At 41.1% G+C, this 23,502-nt stretch overlaps 1 protein-coding gene across 1 annotated transcript in view; it reads left to right on the top strand.

The window, feature by feature from the left end:
- Nucleotides 1–23,502, top strand: part of GLP1R (glucagon like peptide 1 receptor) — an 88,704-nt gene that overhangs the window by 51,776 nt on the left and 13,426 nt on the right. Inside the window, exons 4-8 of the mRNA XM_027641597.1 lie at nt 5,251–5,360; nt 7,955–8,061; nt 11,495–11,648; nt 13,096–13,255; nt 20,913–20,973. Of these exons, the coding sequence (XP_027497398.1) occupies nt 5,251–5,360; nt 7,955–8,061; nt 11,495–11,648; nt 13,096–13,255; nt 20,913–20,973 (592 nt within the window). The remainder of the gene's footprint in view (nt 1–5,250; nt 5,361–7,954; nt 8,062–11,494; nt 11,649–13,095; nt 13,256–20,912; nt 20,974–23,502) is intronic.

The raw sequence follows: 23,502 nt of genomic DNA, 5'->3' as shown, positions 1-23,502 counted from the left end.
ACAGGCTACACAGTATTTGAGCGAACAAGCAAGAGATAGGCAGGTTATTTTTAGAGGCATTACAGCCTCAGGACTCTTGGGAGTCTCAGTCCTCCATTGTAGTGGAGAAGCAGATGGACTCAGGACCCTGCAGGGTAATTAATAAAAGGCATGTTAGTCAAGAGTCTGTTAAAGATGAAGTCTGGAAGCAGGTCACAGCATGTAACAGGAGGAAGGTTCCTCTTCCTGCTCAGAATTTGACGGGTAGGATTGGCATCTTCTACAACAGGTATGAGGCTCTGGAACTAGAAGGCCAGACAACTGATGAGGTGAACAAAGGTCCTTCTGGGATAGTGGGACCTCCAAAAACCGTCTCCCAAGAGCTTGGGTAAGGAACATTACTGGAAAACTCTCCAGTCTAGTCAGGCACTCTGATTACTATCTGCTGTTGGTTTTTCAAACTGGCAGCAATGAAACAACAAAGTGAAGTCTGAGGACAACCAAAAGAGACTTCAGGGCCCTGGGATAATTGGTAGAGGGATTGGGAACACAAGTAGATATTTCCTCAATTCTTCCAGTAACAAAGATTGGTAGAAATAGGCAGGTCTATCAGGTCAATGAGTGGTTCTGAGGTTGGCGTAATGGGAAAACTTTTGGGTTTTTTGACTATGGGATGATCCACTTAACACCTGGTCTACTACACCTAGGGGATGCACCTATGTCACATGGGAAAAAGTATTCTAGCACAGGAGCTAGCAGGGCTTGTTGACAGAGCTTTAAATTTGGCTTATAAGGATGAAAGGGACAAAACTAGGCTTGCCAATGATGAACACTGGGAGGGTGTGCCAGAGTTTGAGGAAACGAGCACTAACTCAGTCCCTCAATCTGCTTCACGAGATGTTGGCTACAGTCTACCACTCCTGAAATGTTTCTACACCAATGCACACAGCATGAGGAACAAACAAGAAGAGTTAGAAGCTTTGACCCAGTCCCAGAGATTTGATATCATTGGCATAAGTGAAATCTGGTGGGATGAAACCTGTGACTGGAGTGCCTGACTGGACAGTTACAGGCCCTTCAGGAGGGATAGGCAGGGCAGAAGAGGTGAAGGAATGGCACTGCGTGTAATAGAAATGTTAGAATGTATGGAGCTCACAGTTGGCTATGGCACAGTTGAGAGCCTCTAGATAAGAATCAAGGGACAAACAAATAATGTGGATGTCATTGCAGGGGTCTACTATAGACCTCCTAGCCAGGTTGATGATGCCAGTGAATTATTCATTGAGGAACTAAGAGACACTTCAAAATCAACTGCCCTTGTCCTTATAGGGGACTTCAACTTGCCAGAAATTAACTGGGAGCACCACACAGCTGGTAAAACCCAGGCCAGAAGATTCCTAAAAAACCTGGAGCCAATTTTATGGAATGGGTCCTAAGGGACTAAGGGACTTGGAAAGATGCTCTCCTTGATCTCTTGCTTGTCAAACAGAGTGGATCTCGTGAGCGAAGTGGAGATTGGTGGCTGTCTTGGCCACAGCAACCACAAAGTGGTTAAAATCTCTGTTGACAGGAGAAGTACCAGCAAAACCTTAATTCTGGATGTGAGGAGAGCAGACTTCAGGCTGCTCAGGGAATTAGTAAGCAAGGTCCCCAGGGAAAATTTTTGCAGGTGCTGGGGTCCAGCAGTGATGGTCACTTTTCCAACATCACCTCCTAAGGGCACAGAAGCAGGCAATGCCCAAGTATCAGAAGTCAAGCAGGTGAGGCAGAAGGCCAGCTTGGCTACCAGGAATCTTCTCTTGGAAATAAGGCAAAGAAGGAAGGTGTATGCCCAGTGGAAGCAAGGTCAAGTGACGGGAAGAATTCAGAGATGCTGCTTGCCATTGTAGGGAGAGAACTCACGCAGCTAAAACTCAACTGGAGTTGAAGCTGGGCAGAAATGTGGGGGACAATAAAAAGATGTTTTTCAAATACATTAATGGCAACAGGCAGTATAGAAATATTGTCAGCCTGTTACAGGATGAGGATGGTCACCTCCCAGCCAGGGGCAGAAATAAGGCAGAGATGTTTAACACTTTCTTTGCCTCTATCTTCAACACGGATTATGGACCAAGACCGAGAGGGTCTCAATGCCCTGAGCTGTTGGACCATGACTGCGAAAGCTACCAATACCCAGTCAACCCTGAAATTGTGCAGGATCTGCTGCTCCAGCTGGATCCCTGCAAAAGTGTGGGCCATGATGGGATTCATCCAAGAATCCTCAAAGAGCTAGCTGATGTCGTTGCACAGCCTCTTGATAATTTTTGAGCGGTCTTGGGATTCTGGAGAGATCCCAGCTAACTGGAAGCTGGCAAACGTTGTCTTGATTTTCAAGAAGGGCAAAAAGGAGGACCCTGGAAACTACAGGCCTGTCAGTCTCACTTCAGTGCCTCGTAAAATTATGGAGAAGGTTATTCTGAGAAGTACTGAAGAACATCTGAAAGACAATGCAGTCATTGGTCACAGCCAGCACGGCTTCCTGAGAGGAAAGTCCTGCTTATCAAACCTGATTTCCTTTCATGACAAGGTAACTCACCTAGCTGATCAAGGGAAGCCAGGAGATGGATTTCAGTAAAGCTTTTGATACTGTCTCTCACAGGATCCTTCTGGATAAAATGACCAGCACAGAGCTGGATAAACACACCATGTGGTAGGTGAGCAATTGGCTTACGGGTCAAGCACGGAGGATGATAATGACATCAAACTGGCGACCTGTCACTAGTGGGGTTCTGCGGGCTCCATCTTAGGCCCTGTGCTCTTCAATATCCTCATAAATGACTTGGACACAGGATTGGAAGGGACACTAAACAAGTCTGCAGACAATACAAAACTGGAGGAGCTGTTGACTCCCCTGCAGGGAGGCCCTGCAGAGTGACCTCTACAAATCAGAGGACTGGGCAATCACCAACCATATGAAGTTCAACAAGGGGAAGTGCCCTTGGGATGGGGCAACCCTGGATGTACGGGCAGCCTGAGGAATGAGATGCTGGAAAGCAGTGCCACAGAAAGGAACCTGGGAGTCCTGGTCGGTGGCAAGTTGAATATGAGTCAGCAGTGCCCTGGCAGCCAGGAGGGCCAACCATGTCCTGGGGGGCATCAGGCAAAGCATCGCCAGCTGGTTGAGGGAGGGGATTGTCCTGCTCTGCTCTGCACTGGGGCAGCCTCACCTTGAGTATTGCGTGCAGTTTTGGGCACCACAAAGTAAAGAAGACATTAAGCTGTTAGAGAACATCCAAAGGAGGGCAATGAAGATGGTGAAGGGCCTTGAGGGGAAGCTGTATGAGAAGTGGCTGAGGTCACTTGGTCTGTTAAATGTGGAGAGGAGGAGACTGAGAGGAAGATGTGGCTGGAACACTTGCTGGGGAAGACTGGCAAAAAATTTGTTAAATACCTCACAGCCTTCTCCATGTCCTGGGTTGCCAGGTCACCCATATCCTTCCTGAGAGGACCCACATTTTCCTAGTCTTTCTTTTATTGTTGGTGTACCTGAAGAGGCTGTTTTCATTACCTGTGAGCAACATTGTAGCAATATCCTAGCCTAAGGAAGTGGTTGTCACTGGCAGTAGATAATGAGAGCAGATGAAAAATGTTCATAGCAGTTAGTTTCTGTGAAGGTATGTGTTGCAGGTGGTTACCGAATATCTCTTTCTGGTTTTATGTAAACATACACAAATAGATATCCTTAATAGTAAGAAAAAAACTTCATCGATCATAAGTTAATTTTTATATCAACTTTATATTATTTCGCGCTGGTATATTCTGTATACTAATTACAAAGGCAAATAGGCTATGCCTACCAGAACCATTATCAGTCACCAGTTAGCATACTCATTAAAAATGGCTTATTAGAATATTAATGTCTATATTGTTTTTTCAAGCATCACTGTTAACTTAGAGTACCTAATGCAAGTCTGCTGCTGACAGTTATCAAACAGATTACCAGTTGCCAACTAATATGCAAAGAGCCTACTGGATTGTTACAATTTCAAATAAGTTTTAAAATTTTCCTATTGAACAGAAATGCCAAATTCTAACAAGTTCTATTTTGCAGTAATGAGGGAGCTGACAACAGGATGAGGTTGCAGCAGGCAAGGATGGGTTTGAGAGAAAGCTGTAATTGAGAAGCACTTTGGATGCACTTGTAGGACTGAATCCTCCTAACTGAGCTTCTACCTCAAAACATTGTATATTTCCAAACATTAGGTATATGCTAATCCTGGTTGAAGGATTGACTCAGCTTTTTGAGGGGTAGCTTTGTAATACAGAATAGGTCTGTGTACTGGGTCAGAAATGTGATTAGTAAGAAACTTTCTTTGCAAAGCATCTGACACTATTACTGTACAACTCTATATACTGTATATATACTGTATAAGGACAACTCTACATTGCTTATGTATACAGCTGTAAAAGTTGTTAGACTTCCCCAATTCTCCATACACTAGAGAGGGGATTTGTTTTCATATGCTATGGCTGAGTGCTCCTTTTCCTTTGCACTTTTATTTTGGTGCTTCAATCTGATGTAATTGTATTATGAGCCATTTCAACATACCTACTTTTACAAGATCGAGCAACTAACTGCTTCAGAAAGGTGTTTAATTTATTGTTGATTTCGTTATTCAGACACGTAGACAGAAGGAATAAAAAGAGCACATGGGTAGTTTAGGCAAAGATTTATGGCTTCATTTTGTAGCACAGATGTCTGTATAAGCATTTACATGTTGGAAAGCCTGTGTTAGCATATCTCTTCTGGGGTTTCTCTGAGTCTGTATTCTCTCGGAAAAGAAAAAGCACATTTAGTCTTTGTACACCTTCTTTTCCATGTGGATTTTGTAGCTGAGGCTTAACTTTCCCAGAATTTGTGTGTCTCAAAATCTAACATTTCAGCGAGCTGGAAATTATGGATGTTGTGAAATTCACACAAAGATAATGGCAACTATTTCAGGCTATTGTTGCTGCTGAATGGTCAGCAGTTGTCCTGGAGCATGTGCCATCTGATCCCTTGGTGGCCGCGTATCCTTCCAAGCCTCTCCAAGGACAAGTAGCAGAGTGTCAGCCGCAGGCAGGGAGTGGGTGAAGCTCTACCTCTGCCATGCTGCAGCTTCCCCCTCCATCCAGGAGAGTGATAGGTGAGGAAGGAGGGTTTTATGGAGGCTCAAAGTGCTCTGTGTGCCTTGCCCCTCAATGAAGCAGGCTCTCCTCCCGTTAACCCTGTGGCTCGTTTTCTCCTGGCAGTGCTGCATGGGCAGGTGTACCGGTTCTGCACCTTGGAGGGGACATGGCTGCTGAAGGAGAATTCAACCCTGCCCTGGAGGAACCTGTCTGAATGTGAGTCCTCTGACCAGGTAAGAGTTTTTCACCCCTCTTGATGCTGTTGTTTAGGGCAAAGCAGAAGAGAGGAGGATAATAGTCTTTGGTGCCCATGCGGTTTTGTCCGGTCAAAGTAATCTTTCCTGTCTCGCTTCAGTGAGCCTGATGGTAAGAGATGTCAGGTCTCTCCCCTTCAACAAAGGGAACACGGAGCATATACTAGAGTAGGTTTAAGTGTATATGAGAGAGCCAAGAGAAGTGAATCAGATCATCCCAGCTGTGGTGCAGCACAAGAGCTCAACTGCAGCTCACCCCACCCGCAGGAGTGACCTAATGTTATTCTTTTCTTTTTTTCCCATTGTCACGTCATTGTAATAGTGACCACTTGCTCTCTCTGTCTTGTTAACAGCTATTAAAGTGATTAAGATGAACTGAACTGAAGAATATTTGCTTTTCACCTTTGGGCAGGGGGCAGTCCCTGCCTTTTTTTTTTTTTTGTCTTTTTACCTTAATTTTCTGTGGGCGATGGAATTAGGCTTGTTGGTGTTATTTTCTTGCCCTAGTGCTTTATACTCTGCAGGGAGCTGAGACACCTGGCACCAAATGAAGGAGAGCATAGGGATTTCCAGAGGATTTTTGACAGCCATTGGCGTCAGCTAGCACACTGTGTGCATTCCCATGACACGTGATACCACTACTACTGTGAATCTCCAAGGGCGATGCTTTTCCTCACAGAAACTGAGTGCACTCTCTCTATCCCAGAGTACTAGGCACTAGTACATTATCTAGTCTAAACAGTTCAAGTTCATGAAAGTCCCAAGTGCTGTGGGATCTCTGCCCTCTGTAGTTCCCATTGCTCAGTGCCTCATTCTTCAGAGGGAATAATGGCTGCAGAGTAGGAGGAGATGGAAGTAGAGATAGTTTCTGTTCTCCAATTTTGTAAAATTTAACCTTTTCCTCTAATTTGCAGCCTTATTCCTTGTCCCTTTCATCTTCTGGGGAATCCCAGCAGAGTGCACTTTCATAAAGTAACCTGTAAGCTTAGTCATTTGACTTTTCCTTCTTTGCCATTATGGTTTCTTCTAGAGCTGTGTAGGAACATGCTAAGGAGCGAGATACCTAATGGTAACACTTAGTCATTTGGCACCTGCCCCCAGATTTCCTTGAAATGATCTGGATTCTGAAACCCTGTGTACATAGTGTCACTCCCTGAAATGTGAACAGCCATGTTTCATTTCCCAGCTAATGTATATAGAGCCCCCTAATAACTTTGTTTTATGCATCTGGCACATAAGAACAAGAGCTTGTTTTTTATAAGTTTGCTATGTGTTATGTTACGGTTGTTACTTAAACAAATTCTAGAGGGGATGTGAGTGAATCTTTATAAAATAACATTGTTTTCTCTATGTGTGCAATGTAATTTTGATCTGTGTAGGTGTTTTAAACTGTTGGGTTTCAGTAGTTTTCCTAAGCTTTGATACCGAAGAGATTTTTCTTTTCATAAGCTAGCTCTCACATCATTCCCTTTAAAGCATTAACCTAGCAAATCCCTGAGGAACAGCCTGTTCACCTTAAATCCTCCTGGCTGTGCAAAGTACATCTGAATAACTATACTTAATTTCTGAAGTGCAAGGAATATATTCCTTTGTACAGCACAGGTCTCATGAGTCAGTTGCAGAATTAACAGCTTGAAGAAGGGAAGTAAAATACCTGAGTCTATTTAGACAAAGATACACACATAGAAATGAACCAGAGAAGTGAATATGAATGTACCTCACAGGTTGAGCAATAAGCCTCTGTTATAATTCAGACCTGCCTGTACCTTTTCAAGAACTTCTGTAAGCATTTTGGCCAGAATTTTCAAACAAGGGTCCCAGTTATCATGTCTTCAGCAGTGAATCTGAAGAGAATCCGTGCTCAGGACTGCAGGTGGTACAAGAATCCCCACTGCTCTGGTCCACACCAGGGTCACTCCATCCCAAGCAGTGCTGTGACACCGAGGTCATGAGATGCTGTTGGGCTGTGGTTTGTTACCAGGAGTTTGCATAGTTGAGGCAGAAGAGAGACTATTTGGGGGCAGAAAAAAAGTTTGACTGTGTGAATGCCAGTCATGCTTTGCCTCAACATCAACAAACGGAATCTGGTTTGTTTTATTTCTGAATATTGATGTAACCAAAAGGACCCTGCTTGTTACCGCAGTAAGGAGACTTGCTTGAAGTGTTCAAGTCTGAAAAAATCAGCTTTACTGTTTTTACTGCAGGACTGAGTTGTGTCTGTGCTTCTTGCCACTTATTTTAAGACTTGCTTGTGTGGTAATTCACGCCTCTCCAGCTTTATTATGAAATAATGTCACATTATCTATTTTTCTAGCCTAGCTGCAAAACCCAACTGTTAGAGTGAACACCTGGGAACAGCTGAGGAATTAAGATTAAATTTTTATTTCTTTAGAGCATATGGAAAGTGGAAGACTGATTTGATATGTGCATTTAAACTTAAAAGTAGGAGAATGATTTCTGGTTATCATTAAGAAAAGTTAGAAAGCAACTGGGAGAAAAGAACTGAAGCCCACGAGCTCTGTCTTTTCCCCCTCCCCTTTCTTGTTTTTCTTTTCTCGTTTATATGCTCTCAGGATGCACCAGAAGAACAGCTCCTGAATTTGTCCATCATATACACCATTGGATATGCTCTTTCCTTCTCTGCCCTTGTAATAGCAACTGCCATTCTTCTTGGATTCAGGTAACTGGCGAAGCTTTGAAGAGAGTGGAGTAAAGGTTTTATGTTTTTCTGTATGAACGTGTCAGACTTTGACAGAAATTTTTGATTATTTTTTCTTTCCTTCCTCATCATTTCTTTATCTTTTGTCACTTCTGTGTTCCTTCCAAAAATAATTTCTTCTCAAAATGCAAGTAAAATTGCCACATTTTTGCAGTTTCCTGTATGAATATGTGGAACATATACTTTTTGTCAATTGGAATATTTTTTTGTGACAATTTTTATTTCAATGAAATTTCCACTGGAAGAGGTGGTAAAAGAAAGAGATGCCAGCATTCCTTTGTGGTGTCACCTTGTAGATGAGGCACAAGTCTGAGATGGACAAAGACATTTAGGAGAGAAATTTTCGTCTTGTCTTACTTGGAGTTACACACAGCATAAATCTCAGTTTGGCCTATTTCCCAGCCCTCACATGCAAGGTGTGCAGACAGGGATTTTTTAAACAATTTTTGTTTTTGGAGAACTTTTAGAAATTCTTTTGCAGTATAAAAGAGAACCTCATTTTGAAACTTGAAAAGTTTATGTGAAATAAACTGCTGTCACCTGGCTGTATTTATGTATTGAGTTCATCCAGGTTTGCACCTACAAATTCCATGGAGTGCATTGAGAGACTCTTGGTTGCACATACCAAAGATACACTGTGTATGTTTGGTTAAAAAAATAAAGAAAAAAAACCCAAACGAACCAAAACACAACTTTGGACTCCAAGAGAGATCTCTTTTTTTCCTCTGTAAATGCAAGAGACATCTTGATTCCAGCCAGACTGTCCTGTGGTTTGGGGATGCTGAGCATAGGAGACTGGTATTTAGAAAACACAAACTTGTGATCCTGCCCTGTTGTGGGAATGAAGTCCCTCTGCCACAAAACCCTGCTCCTTGCTGCTGTATATAGCCAGGTCCCGTCACCCATCTTATGTACTGATGAGGCTGCCTCTCCTAAAAAGTAGAGTTTTCCGTCTCCTGCTACTCTTATTTGAAATCAGTTCAGGAACCTTCAGTGCTCCGATCCTTAAGAAACTTTTTTTTCTGACTAAAGAATTACCATTTCCAGTTATTGATCATTTGCTCTGGAGCCTGCACTCCACTTTTACGAAGGCACTCCCTTTCCTTTCCTCCCTCCTATGTGTTTATACCCCTTATGTATTTAAAAAGGTCAGTCACACCTTTTAACTTCTAATTTCCAAAACTAAAATGATGCAAACCTTCTAACATTGTATCACACCTTTTAGCAATGTATCCTTTTAGCAATATCTCCACTGCCATCCTCCTTGCAGTGGAGAACCATAGGCAAGCAATCTCAAAGAAGTTTTAAAATGACTGCAGAAGTGCAGAGAGACATGCTCACCTTCTGTGAATGCCATGTGATAATTATGAATTGTACGTGTTCTACCTGTGCAACTTTGGGACCCATCTGACAAAACACCAGATGGTCTTCAAGTCTCCAAATGTCTCCCAGGATAAGTGTTTTCTTCTCATTTCACCTATCAATGACACTTTTTGAGTAATCTTAGCACCCCAAATGTAAAGGTCACAGACCACAACCATATACTTTTTGAAGGAAGGAAGAAAGGATGCGCATGTTTTCTGGCAGGGAGCAAAGAGCAAGTTTGTCACCAAGGACTGGTAGGAGAGAGGGAATTTTGATGTCCTCACTTTTGTGGGGTGATGCTTTATCAATTTTTCCTTCAGCTGTGAAGCAGGGACTGGAGAAGTGTACAGGAGTGTGTGATTCTTGTTCTGAAAATGAGGTTCCAGAGATGTTAAAGGGGCCAAGAGTCTTGTTAATACTATGCCATCAATCCATTTTGTGCTTTCCTTTCTAAATTGTCTATCAGGAGACAACTTGGTCCTGGATCACATGAAATACATGAGACTTGCTCCTATGTGAATTATTCTGACTGGAATCTCCTCCTGTGGCCTCTCCCTGGAGCTGTGCAGCCTCAACAAATGCGGATTGAAATCTAATTCAGTCACACCTGAACGTTGATGGGCCTTTTTAAGTTCTTAGACTACAAAATAACCTTCATAATTGTCTTTAATGATGATACAGCAGAGGAAACTATCTCTCTCGAGTCCTATTTTGCATCTTCCGAAAGAAATGGAAGAAAAATCTGTAATTTCAGTGGTATAAGCTGAATTAGGCCCATAACTTTATGACTGAAACAATTTGAATAATTTGCTTTGCCTGTAGCAGAAATACTCAGTAACTATTTGCAACCTATTTTCTTCAATTGCCTATTTTACATAATTTTTTCAATCAAATTGAAATGTGTAGCAGTTCTGAAGGGTAGAAACAAATGAATTTTGAGTTAAAGGAAAATAAATATTAATAATAGGTAAGTTTTGAACGAAGCTGTGATTTAAAAGTGATTAAAATATTTCATTAGAACTATGAAAAAAATAGCTCTTCTTCTTCAGTGCAAAATCTCTTACTTTTAGACCAAGTCAATTTTTCTACCAAAATTTATAAAGCAGTAAAAAACAGACATTTAAAGTGTAAGTTCGCTGAAACTCTTGCTGGAATAATTGCTGATTACTATATGTTACCTCTATCTTTTAGCATTTAAAAAGAGTCTTACCCAGTATAACTTCGGGGCAAAGTGTGTACCCTTGCAGAGCTGGAAGTGTTTGTGGATAAGGCTGGTAAAACATTGGCAGCACTCTGCAGTTGAATGCCATTTACATGACTGCAGTTTCTTTTGCTATCCCTTAACATGCTCTTTTTTGACAAGTAGCAGTTTTATTGTCTTTGCAGCTGGCTGCTGAAATTCAAGAGGATTTTTTTCTTTGTTTTTTTGTTTGTTTGTTTGTTTTCCATTCTGAATGCAGAGATGAAAAGTCTGTTCCTTTTACTTTTACCGAGAATATTTACAATTCCCCCAGGAGGCAATTTGAATGCAGATTTTTCTTTTGTTGTCAAAGTGGTAATTTACAGGTGAATGTTTTTTCATTGTGGGTTTGAGCACAGCCAGAAGCTGCACCGCACCAGTTCCTGAGCTTTGCCAAAGTAAACCTGTGCAGTGACACTGGGGTCAATTCAAAGCAATTAGCTTCAGCATTATGTGCAACTTGACTTTTTCAGTCCTTTCAGATATGTCTTCTGAAAATGACTTAATTTTTACACTATTTAATCTTTTAAATTTTTTTTCCTTAACACACTGGTCTCCTTTCTTTTCCCAAATATTCAGTCTTAGGCTTGAAGTTTTGAATGTCTTTTCCTTGGTAGTGATTTCTTTTCAAAGACAGTTTGAAATCCCTACAGCGATTCTCAAGTTATAGGATTTCCTCTGGTACCTTCTGATTCCCTACAGGGCTTATTATTCCCTCTCTCAGTCCTATGTGTGATGTTGCAGCTTTTACATAGGTAGTGGATCATGACTAGTTTGTTTTTTTCACAGACATCTGCATTGCACGAGGAATTACATTCACCTGAACCTCTTCACCTCTTTCATCCTCCGAGCTATATCTGTTTTCATTAAAGATTCAGTGGTGAAGTGGATGTACAGCACAGCCACACAAGAGCACCAGTGGGAAGGACTTATTGCCTTCCAGGTAAGGTCAGACACTGTGGTGGTTCTTAGGATATTGAAGTCATCACTGTGTGTGTCTGCATGAGATCAGGTAATTTAATTCTTTAGTTGATGGTGTGGCATGTTTCTCTACCTGTGAGAACTTTGCCCCCAATGGACAGAGGAAACACAAAGACATTGCTTTATGTGTATATATATGTATATGTACAAATGCCCATATCTTCTTCCCATGCTGCAGGTTCGTTTCTTTCTAGCAGTGACAGGAGGGCTTTCATTTCCATAAGCCAGCACCTTTTGTGATAGGACTGTCCGCCTTGTGTAATGACCAAATTAGTTGGTTGTTCTTAGAGATCTTTAATCTCTTGATGACAGGAAAAAAAGGAAGCATCTGATTAAAATGCAAATTTGAAAGTATTTAGAAAAGCTTTGGAGGAACAGGATAATTAAGTACTTCTAACTCTTGGGAGAGGATATACAGCTCTTTTGTAAATACGATGAAAGTGTCCCTTTCCCCATTTGGATTTGGAATACAAAATGTACTTGAATCCTCAAAGAAAGGTATTTTTATTATCTGTATAGCTCTTCTGGTTCTAAAACATGGGTACAGCATTTACTGCTGCTATACAGGGTTGGGGTTGTAAAGGGTAAGTCTTCTGATGCATCCTTAGTACCCATTCTTTTCTGACACTGCCTAAGGCTTAAGCGCTAATACCATATAGTGAATTTCATATGATAGTTGATTTTTTTTCTCATCTGCAGTGTATCAGTTGCCAGAAAATGACATTGTAATACACATCTTAAATGGTTTGGAAATGTTCATATAGGATTGTCAGTCATTTCCTCTTCCAAAAAGCCTAGGCTTTATTCTTTTACAGACACTTATTCAAATAGTGGTTTCATCAGCTCTGATGGATATATTAATTAAGTAATCAGGTTTCATACTTATGTAAAGCCCTGCTGACCACCTCTGTAATTTGCCAACTATGAGAGATTTTGCTCTTAAATGTGGTGCACTGGGCAATATTGCTATTCTGTTAAAAATCTTTGCTTTGGAAAATAGTCAACATTATGGCATCCACTGTTTGCTCTTTAATAGAGAAATTCTCAGCTGCAGATTAGAGTATCTGGGGAAATGTAAAGATTCACTGACAGCATTTGATATAGTACCTTCCACTTGTTCTTTTCATTTTTGTGTCATACTTTTCAAGCTGTAATCTATTGCTTATTGACATACAGTCTATTGCTTATTATTCTAAATGCAGAATGTGTACTTTTTATTTTTTAAAGGAGGAATGTTGTTAAAAGCATCTGTCTGCTGCATATAGAACCGGCTTCTGTCCCTTCAGTACTCAAATGTGATTAGTTTAGCAGGCATTTTTTTGAGGTACAAGAGTAGGAGAGAGAACCAGTCATTCGTGTTAGTATCCTTTTATTCTTGGCCCCTTGGGCTATGCTTTCTTCCCTCACAGGAATCACTCAGCTGCCGTTTGGTCTTTGTGATGATGCAGTATTGTGTGGCTGCAAACTACTACTGGTTGCTGGTGGAAGGCATGTACCTTTACACGCTGCTCGTACTTTCGGTCTTCTCTGAGCAAAGGATTTTTCGGCTTTATCTCTGCATTGGCTGGGGTAAGTTGATTTTTCTGTTTGTGGCTGCACTGGCACATGGTATAACAGGAAAAATTGTGTGTCTACCCTAGTGCTGCCCAGTTCAAGTCCTACACTCTGCATTCCCGTTTTGTTCCCAGTCCCTTACCTTGTTTGAGCTGGAGAGTGCTGGGCTGTCACAGCTCCTGGATGCTAATGGAGTAGAAGCTGTGGGTTCAGAACGCAGGGGCTGTGTGACATCACAGAAACTCCACAGACCAGTGGCAGGCACATGGTACTTTTCCTGCAAGTCATCAGCTTCCCAGTACAAATTACATGTCAGTGGTTCCATACAGGTGTGAACTTTTCTCACCTGCCCTGCTTCATCTCCTTGAAGTTTTCCATTGCATTTACAGATGTGTTAACTACTTGTGGAGCAAAAGAGCAATGATGCCTTGCATCTGGGTGAGGATAGCAGTAGAGAAATGGTGGCAGTGTGAGCAGTTGGATGCAAAGGGACCAATGAACAAGGAGCTGCTAACCATGAATTTTCAGGGTGATTAAGTGGGCAGAGCAGGTCTAATAGGGATTGTTGGGGAAAAAAAAACGGTTAGGGCATATGTGCCATGGGCATGTGTGTGCTTGAAATCAAGAATTGTGATACCTTGAAATCAGTTGGTTGAGCAAGGGCCACCTTGTGTAGAAATGCTAATGCTTTGATTCTTTCACTGTCCAGTTCACCTGAAAATACATTAAAGTTCAGGATTCATCCTATTTTTGGAATGATCTTTTATGGATTTTTATTGCATTTTCTCCCTTCCTCTTCTCTACCCTTCCCTTTTGGTGGAATCAGGCCACTTTTGGAAAACTGAGAGTAAATCCAAGTAAATACTGCAAGTGCTTTCACAGATGCTAGTTTGAACATTTAAATTGCTTTGACTCTTCTTTTCTCTCCATGGATTTCAACTGTGAATATTTTAACAAATTAATTCCCTAGTAAAATGCATATAAATGGCTTATTGTGAATTACCCAATTTTGCTGAACAGTGATATATGAGGAGCAAAGGCTTTCTGGCATATTGATGGGAATAAATAAATGCGAATAATAGGAGTCTCCTGTTGGAGAGTTTTAGTTGAATTTCTGTATCTTCCATATTCTTTTGTATAGGGCATGCAGCAAAAGTAACACCAATTTGTATAACATTTGAACTATGTATGTTTTAATCATACCCTCAACTTAATTAAAAAAAAGGTGGGGGGAGCTATCCCGAAGCACTGACTGAGGTCATGAAAGGAAATGGAAAAGAAATTAGAACAAAATTATATCTAGTCAAATCCCGAGGGGATTGTGGTGTTTTATAAGAAAGAGATAGGCTGGTTTTGGTCTGAATCACTTCTGTTTAGAGTTTGTCTCCTGCAAAAGCAGAAGGCAGAAACAGAAGATGTTATTTTGGTTTTGTTCTTCCTTTACAATGGCAGTTCTGCTACTGTATATTGAATTTCTGGATGAGTTTGTGGAAATGAGCGGCAATGTCAGAACTTGGCACTGGATAGATATATGGGCTTCATCCAAGCTTCCTAGAAAGGTCTGTCTGTGCCATTCAATCCTCATCTGTACAATTTCTTGCTATTCCAGATGTGTCTGCATGTACAAACCTTGCCAATGATTCTCCACCTTCAAATGCAGAAGCATCTGCTGTTTCAGTGCTCCCAAATTAGTTATACTAGATAACAGTTTCATCTCTAACCAAGGGAAAGAGATGAAGATTTTTCCCCCTCTTTCTGCTTCTTCACTGATGATTACATTTTTTGGGTGCTCAAGTCCCTCACTGGGTGACTTTTGGCTGTATGCATTGCTCAGAAGACTTTTATTTAATTTTTTTTTTAGCAGCATGATAGACTCATGCTGAGGCTTCAGAGAGACAGTAGATTCCTGTTTGAGCTGTATGTCCTTCTCTTTGAAGTAGTTTATCAATTATAAAAATAAAGCTGGAACAAAAAAATAAATATTTGATTGTCAGAGCTGATTTGATACCCTGACCCTTCTTCCCATTAATGAATTGTCCTCTTACAGGGTAATTTTTTAACTTGTTCATTATTCATCATTTGGTGAATATTTATGTATACAAATCTCATGTGTGTATTGTTCAAAAACACAGTGGGTGTTAGTCACTTCATGTTGTTATTTCTTCTAATTATAACTGAAGTTTGTGATCACTCTCAGACCATACCAAAATCTCTTCTCTGAAGTACAGGGTACTGGGCTTGATGTGCACCCTCCTCACTTCCCTGAGGATCTTGAATCCCGCATTTTATGGTCACTGAAGCCAAGACTGCCCTTCAGCTTCACATTTCCCACCAGCTCTTCCTTGTTGGTGAGAACAATGTCCAGCATGGCACCTTTCCTCATTGGCTCCTTTGTCACTTGGAGAAGGAAATTATCATCAACACATGCCAGGAACCTCCTGGATTGCTTATGCCCTAGTATGTTGTCCGTCCAACAGATATGGGGGTGGTTGAAGGGCTTGAGAATGTGAGGCTGCTCCTGTCTGTCTATAGAGGGCTTCATCTGCTTGGACTTCCTGGTTGGTGGCTGGCAGCAGACCCCCATTATGTCACCTGCCCATGCCCTCGCTTTCATCCTGACCCGAAATATCTCAGTCAGGTCCTTATCCATCCCCTGGTGGAGCTCCATACACTCCAGCTCTCACTGACATAGATGGCAACATGCCCTCCTGGTCTGCCCTGCCTGGTCTGCCTTAGGAGCTTGTGTCATTCTGTTCCAACACTCCAGTCAGGAGCCATCCCACCATGGCTCTGTGATGCCAGTAAGATCATAGCCCTGCAGGTGTGCACACATCTCTAATTCCTCCTGTTTGTGCCTCATGCTATGTGTGTTTGCATAGAGGCATTTTAGTTGTGTCCCTGATGACTTGGAGTTGATGTCAGGAGTGGCTGATATTCCTTCATGCTGCTCTTCAGGTACTTTCCTGCTAACCTCTGATTCCTTCAGGCTCTGGGCCTGGCATTATCTATTGCTGGCACTGGCATCCAGTCGGTGGGAGTCGGATGGATTGAGGATCCCCTTCCCCAGCAACTTTAAAGTCCTCTTCACCAGCTTGGCGAGCCTATGACTTAGATTCTCTTTCCATTCTCTATCTGATGTACACCATCAGTCCACAGTAGACCAGTTGTTCCAAGATATCCCAAATACGTTTTTGCTATATGATCATTTCAGGTAAGTTCTTAAGTCAGTTATTAGGCAGTAGTCCATTTATTATCAGTTCAAATGAGTAATTATTCTTTGCTGGGATGTGCAGAATGCTCTGAATCAGAGTGTCCAGGACACCAACATGGCGTTCATCGCATCTGAGCCCAAGTGAAGAGCTGCTGAGCCTGACATTGACTTCAAACTAACAGTAGTCTCTGGAGAAGAGCAGTTTATACTATAACACTGCTGTATCAGAAGCTTTTAGTGGGAAAAGGACCTGTTCACATTTAGGAATAGCAAGGAGGGAAGAATGGGGAACAACAGAAATATCACACGGTGACTCTGTGTGACATCCAGCAGGAAGAACAACAGGAGACCATTTTCAGCACTAAAGGCTAAGAAGAAAATGTTAATGAAAAGCTAAATATTCTCTGAGCTTCTATGGCAATTTTACACCCAGCTGCTCTTGCAGCAGGGAAATTGCCATAAAAAATAAATAATCTATTTCCTTTCAAGCCTTGGCAATCCAAACTTGCTCTAAGGAAGAATACTTTAGGGAATGAAGTTATCAAAAGCAGGAAGCCTGGCTGGGGCATCAAAATCTACATCCTCATTGCAAGGGAGATCTGACTGGAACAGAGGCAGTAAGAAACCTTCCTTCAGAAGCCCAGTATGAACTCACTGTAGCAACAGCATGCATTCATTGCACTGACCACTTCTCTTCTGTTTTCAAAAGAAAATGGTGTTTCAGACAAGGATGTGAAAGTAGGTTTGGTATCCAGACTGATCTTGGTAGGAAATGCATGTCAGGAGTTCCTTTTAATTCTCTTCACTCTTTATCTTCTAGATTGAAGTCTTTCGTTCTTTTCCTTTCTTAGAAATAAAAAATGTTTCATCTTTTCTTCTCACATCTTCAGCGCTTTTACTCTTTCTACATCTACTCATATGTATTTATCAATTCTTTCAGTTCCTCATCACATTGTTCATGCATTCATACATAAAGCAGCTGATCAAGTCAGAGCACCCTAGATGCTTTCTGAGAGAAAGAGGACTGAAATTGTTCTGACAGCAGGAGTGTCCTTCTGTTTTGTGTGCTTTATTGTTTGGAGGTTGAACTTATCACACATGGAAACCAGTGATGTCAGTTTACAGCTGAAATACTGAATACAGTTCTAAAATGCTATATTCAGAATATGTCCTCATTTAAGGGTCTCAGCAGGATGGCAGTGCTCTGGTCCTACAAATTCACTTCAGGAAGAATTTCTACTCAGCACATGAGGATGAGGGGAGCCTCTCTTGCTCCTCATATATCTTCCCTGAAATTGCCTTTACGGAAAGTGGGTACAAGGCAAAGCCAAAAATACAGTGTGTCTGTAAGAATGGAAACTTGCTTGCACGTGGAGGTAAGGGAAAGAAGATGGTATGGAATAGCACCACCTGGTGACACCTTTCATGGTAACTGGGACTTTGTGCATTCCAGAACAAAGCTGAGCTTTTCTATTCGGTTACCAAAATATCTTAGACCCATTAAATGAAGAGACTGATTACTACATGCTGTGATCAGGACATAGCAACTTCCATTAGCAGCTCCACGAGTTTCTTGCCACTCTGCTCATTCAGGACAGTGGAGCATTCTGAAAATGTCAACCTGTGCAGATTTTCTTACAATTTTCTTTTCTTACCTACCCCATCCTTTTGTCATAGCGGAACATGCTTAGTTTTCCAACTTTTTTTCTTACTATGCAGACACCTGACCAGGTGTAGAATATATAAGCTAGAGTGAAACTAGGAAAGTTGTGCTGCTTATTTGTGCAGTAGGGTGTTAAGGTGTTGATTTGGCAGTTCCATTACTTTCTCATCATCCATAATATATATTATTATTGCAGCCTATAATTCAGATGCCCAGTCATTTGAAGTCGAACTTTATTAGCTGAACTGTCAGCAGGCTTATTTCCTAGTACACTTGACAGATTTCATAATCACCGTGTAGTGTTCAAAGATTTTGGGTCAGCTATCAGCCTGCAAGAATTAACATTGCAGAAGCTATTATGAGCAGGCTTTTGTAATTTCTGGCATCTTCAGCAATGATGCAGTACAGAAAAAAGTAGACATTACCATTTCCAGAATTCAGAGACCTTTCTATGGTCAGTTAATCTAGGAAACGATCAATCTCAGAGCTTTCTGTGTGATAAAAAGCAAAACCAGAAAGAGTTCAGCCTATATCTTGAAAAAGTGCATCCTATAAATGAGTGCAGTTTTTTCTCGGGTATCTGATATTCTTTGAATAGCAGCAGCAAGAGAAAGAAATGTAGGACTGAAACTCAAATGCCCCAAAAGACCTGCATGTTGAGAGCCCAGTGGAATACACCACTGATTCTGTTAATGAAATATAGTCATCTGTAGTATTTATTCAAAGAGTTGTATGCAGTTTACTTCCACTGCCTGCTCAAACCAGACAGAATTATCTTGACTGCGTGATGTAACCAGAATAATATTTGCACTTGTGACAGTTAATGCAGGGTAATTAGGTGTCAAAATTGTTAATTAATCTTTGTAGAGTCTCAGTGCTCCTTGCATACTACAACTATTGCAGAGATGCTTTAGACTTGCCCTTTTGCTGTTATGAAAGACTTCTACAGGCTTAAAGTGAGTAAGGGAATGTTCTCGAGGCAGTTCTCCTCTTTAGATCTTCACGAGGACTTTGGAAAACTGGATGCATTCCCATCTTCTGAGAGTGTGTCCTAGATGGTTTTCAGAGCCACCCATTTCTCAAGGAAAGGTTTTGTGAATTTGGTAGGTGTCAGGGGATATCCAGAAGATGGAGATATCCACAAATCATTATTGTTATCACTTGATATGTCAAATGATATATCCACTGACATACAGCCCTTGTGCTCTCAGTGTTTGTATCTTATCCTGTAACTTCTATATTAAAATGTCTTAATTCTCAACAAAGTCAAGAAAGGAATAATTCAATCTATAATTTGTTTCTATGAATCACAAGATCATTTGGTTTGGAGCTGATTTGCAACGAGCCTGTTCTTAGTCTCCTTATGTCACTGTGAAAGTAGCATAGAATTCTTAGAAAGTTTGCTCCCAAAATATTGTGTATTCTCAGTATCAGGTACATTCATGGAACGTGTTCAACCACTTGCCCAAATAATCTCTACTCAATTCACTATCTTTGCTGTTATTCTAATTATTGGTAATTTTTTTTCTTGCTGTTCTTTATTCTCTCTCTTTTTTTTTTAACTGATTAAGGAGAATATTGTTCTTCTGTGTTGGTAGTATTTAGCTGTTCTGATAACAGAAACAGTCTGCAGTACAAGAGAGAAGTTTTTTTACTGATAATACCCACTACAGAAAACTGCTTGAGATATTCAGACTGCAGGAGATGATCAATTTCTATGTGGCTTTTGTTGCCAGGAACTGTGTATTTGCCCTGTACAGCGCTTACGGCTCTACCCCAGTGTTTTTAAGTACAATGAGTTGCCCTTTCTATATAATGTACATGCATCATCAAATACTTACCAAGGAGGTACTCGGTGAAATTAGTCCATCTTGATCCATCCCTAGGCAGAAATTCCTCATCCTGCTCTTTAAGTCTTAACCTGCTTTCCTTCCCTGTGTGCTTTTTTTGGCATTCTGTGTACTGAGTATTGGTTGGTAGATGCACTGTCAAATTATTTTTCATGACATAGGCATTTCATAAATGAAAGAAATTGAGAGCCTTTGACACTATAAAGCAGGTAATGTCTGTGAGTTTGTTTGGCTTGTCTCTCTTCCCTTTACACCCCAGATAAATTGACCAACTGTGGCACATGCACTGTCAGAGGTAAGGGTAGGACCAAGCCTCTTCTCAAAGCAAGGTGCATCTGCTGTATTTGCTGCAGCCACTCAAGTCCATGCCAGTATTGCAGCCCAAACGTGGGACTTCTCTGTGGGGGAGGCCTGAGCACACTTGCTAGGTGTGCCCACACTCCTGCCATTGGGGGAATATGGGCTGGGTGTGCTCCAGCCCCAACGCAAATTGACAGCCTGAGCTTGGTGCTGCCTGAATGAAGGGTAGGTGACCCACAGGCAGAAATTTGGAGGCAAAGGTCAGGGTCAGAGCACACTCCTCTCTCATGTGAGTACAGAGACTAGTAGAGCTTCCAAAAATTTAATTCCCTTGGCCCCTCCGTAAAATGTTGCATGGAAGAAGCGGTATATGCCAAGTATGGGGGCATTTCTGTTTTCCATTTTTCATGCCTGTTGGGAACTAGGTAGGAGCCCAGGAAAAAATGAGTTATATCTATTAGTTACTTGTAAGTTAAATGCCTCCTCCCACTGTTGATGGCCATCTGTGCTGGATAGGAGCTGCAACCCTGCCACCAGTTAATTATGTTGCTCGTCATTATGGTGTTTGTATGTGGAGGGGTGGGTTGTCCTCCTCTCTGCTTTTCCCAGTCTCAATGTCAGTGTCAACCTTGTCTTCTCTCTTCCCAGGTGTGCCGATGCTGTTTGTTATCCTCTGGGGAACTGTCAAGTACCTTTATGAAGATGAAGGGTTTGTTTGTTCTGATTTTTCTAGCTATCTCATTTGTGCTGTATGTGTGCACCAGCAGGTCATTGTTTGCTTTCTGTTCGGTGTGGTTTGCTTTGGCAATGTGCTGAAACCTCACATAATTGCTTCTGTTTTGTCTGAAGGTCTTGCATAACATTTCAGAAAGGAGCATATGTTTTTTTCTGATCAAAATTTTCTGCATGTCTGAATGAATCTATCCTTTTGCAGGTCAAGGAAAGGTATGTTTTGTTTTTCTGTAGTTACAATATCAACAGTAGAAGTCATCCTACCAACCAAGACCACTCCTGATGCTGTGCCTTTGGCAGTAGCCTTTACAGTTATGCTTCAGAGGGAGGCAACAACCTCCCACAGGATTCTGCCTGCGATTTGTAGTGGTTAGCTTATGCCTAGCAGCAGAGATGTGATTGCCTGCTCTTGTTTAAGCTTCCATTACTTAGATATTCTTAAAACAAATGCACATTCTCTGTCAGCTTACGTTAGTCTTGCTGAAGTCAACTATGTCATGCACAAGACTGCTGTAAAACACAAAATACTTTTCATCTGTTTTTACCATAGTGGCTGTTCTGAAAAAACTACCTTTGTATATGCTTTCTGTACCAAATCGCATTGTAGGCAATTTGTTGGGGTTTTTAAAAATAAAAAATTAAATAAAAGGGAGGAAAGTGGCTTCCTCTTTTTAGTGGCAGTGGCTGCCTGGAAGTATTTGGGTAGCTTTCTTTGTGATGAAATAAATAAGCGTATGGTATTTAATTTCTGTTATAAATTTACTATTTAATGAGTTTTATTCTTACTTAGTTTCCAAACTACCCAGACAAACTTTTGTAGAAGGTCTCTTTTTTTCCCCCCTTATTTTTCTTTTTTTTCCTCTTTTTTTTTCTTTTTTCCCCCAGACATAATCCTTACTGGAGGGATGCTGCAATGTGAAAATTCAATGTAGTCAGACATTTTTGTGGTGTTTGTTAGTATTAAGAACCAGCGCTTTTTTTAGTTCTGAACCAGTTCAGTCAAAGCTGCTTTTTCTGGCTTAAGCAATGCTAGGATTTTCTGACTTTCCTTTTCAAGGTTGACTTGACAATATTCTGTGGCAAGATTGTGGCTGTACTGATATATTGCAAGTTTTATTGAAATTATCAGAATAGGTATAGAGACCATGCAGTCTCTGAGCAGGCAGCATTCCATGGACATATCTTCCCATTGATGTAGAAAATGTATTCAAAGTGCCCATACTGAGCCTCCTACATTATGCGGTGCTCAGAGCTGATTTATGTTTTCTATTAGGGAAAACTGTCACTCACTGCCCTCAGCGGACCTTAAAAGGGGCAATCTTGCACCTTATTGAATTTTCTAAATCTTGTCTAAATATTTGTAAAATACAGCGATAAATAACCATGTGCAGCAGCTGCTCTGAAAGGCAAGATTTCTGTGCCTTGGGCTGTTGGAGCAGCCAGGGATATCCTTCATGCTGTTTGCCATAGCTCTGTCGCTGTGGATGTGCAGCGGGCTGTAAATTTCATTTGTGATTTAACTATTTCCCTGGCTATGAAGAATAACTGGAAGTAAATGTGGTCAGGGCTGTGAGTTTGAGGCAGTCCTGTGAACGTAGCCATTTGAATGAAGGACCAGAGCCTGCAAGACTTACTTGCACACTGGCTTCTTCTTTCCTTACTTGTGCAGGTATAAGCTCCTTTAGAAAGCAATTGTGTTTTAAAAGTGAGCTACTGAAAAATACTTTATCTAGTTTAGAAGTAAATTTAAAAGCAAGCTGCTGTTATTAGACCGTCCCTAAAAAGCTGATACTTACACATTTTTGTTCCTGTCTGCAATAAAGTATGGGAGGAAAACAGCCAGCCTACAATCCTTTTTTAAAAATGGAGCCATTCAGCTCTAGCTCTTCAAGGTAAAAATTTAGTGTTTTCACTTTTAGAGAAAGAATACAGGATTGGTAAGCAAAGGCAGAAGCTTCCCAGTAGCATTTGTTTCACTGGACAAATTCTCCACTCGTGGCTCTGAGGCTATTAGTTGCCAAGCATCTTCTGAGTGGTGCTGAGCAAACTGCAGGGATAGATCCCAAACACAATAGATGTTGGTGTATTTATCAGTGTGAAAATCACAGAAAAGCACAAATGGGCAAGAAATCATGTACAGATATACCAATTTTATTTTCTGGACACTTTAATAGCCATGACACTTTAATTGACCTGTAGTGGTATTTTTGTTGCACACATTTGTTTAAATTTAAAATTAGCTAAAACTGCTGTGTGCCACAGGAAGCAAATTAACACACACAGAAATGTAGCAAAGTTAATGTAAAGAATTGTTTCTCGGTGTATGTTATTATAAAGAAATTTTTAAATTGCCTTTGCATCTATTGCAGCTAGTGAGAAAAGTAGAACTCCACTCTCAGCCATGCCTGTTATCCCATCGGTTTTGAGGGGTTCAAATAAAATTAATTTCAAAGGCTCCATGAAGCTGGCTCCCAGTCACACGTACCAATTAAGTTCTTCTGTTACT

The sequence above is a fragment of the Corapipo altera genome, unplaced genomic scaffold (genome assembly GCF_003945725.1).
Source record: "Corapipo altera isolate COAL_440 unplaced genomic scaffold, ASM394572v1 48b, whole genome shotgun sequence".
NCBI lineage: Eukaryota > Metazoa > Chordata > Aves > Passeriformes > Pipridae > Corapipo > Corapipo altera.
This window is presented reverse-complemented; position numbering and strand designations above follow the sequence as displayed.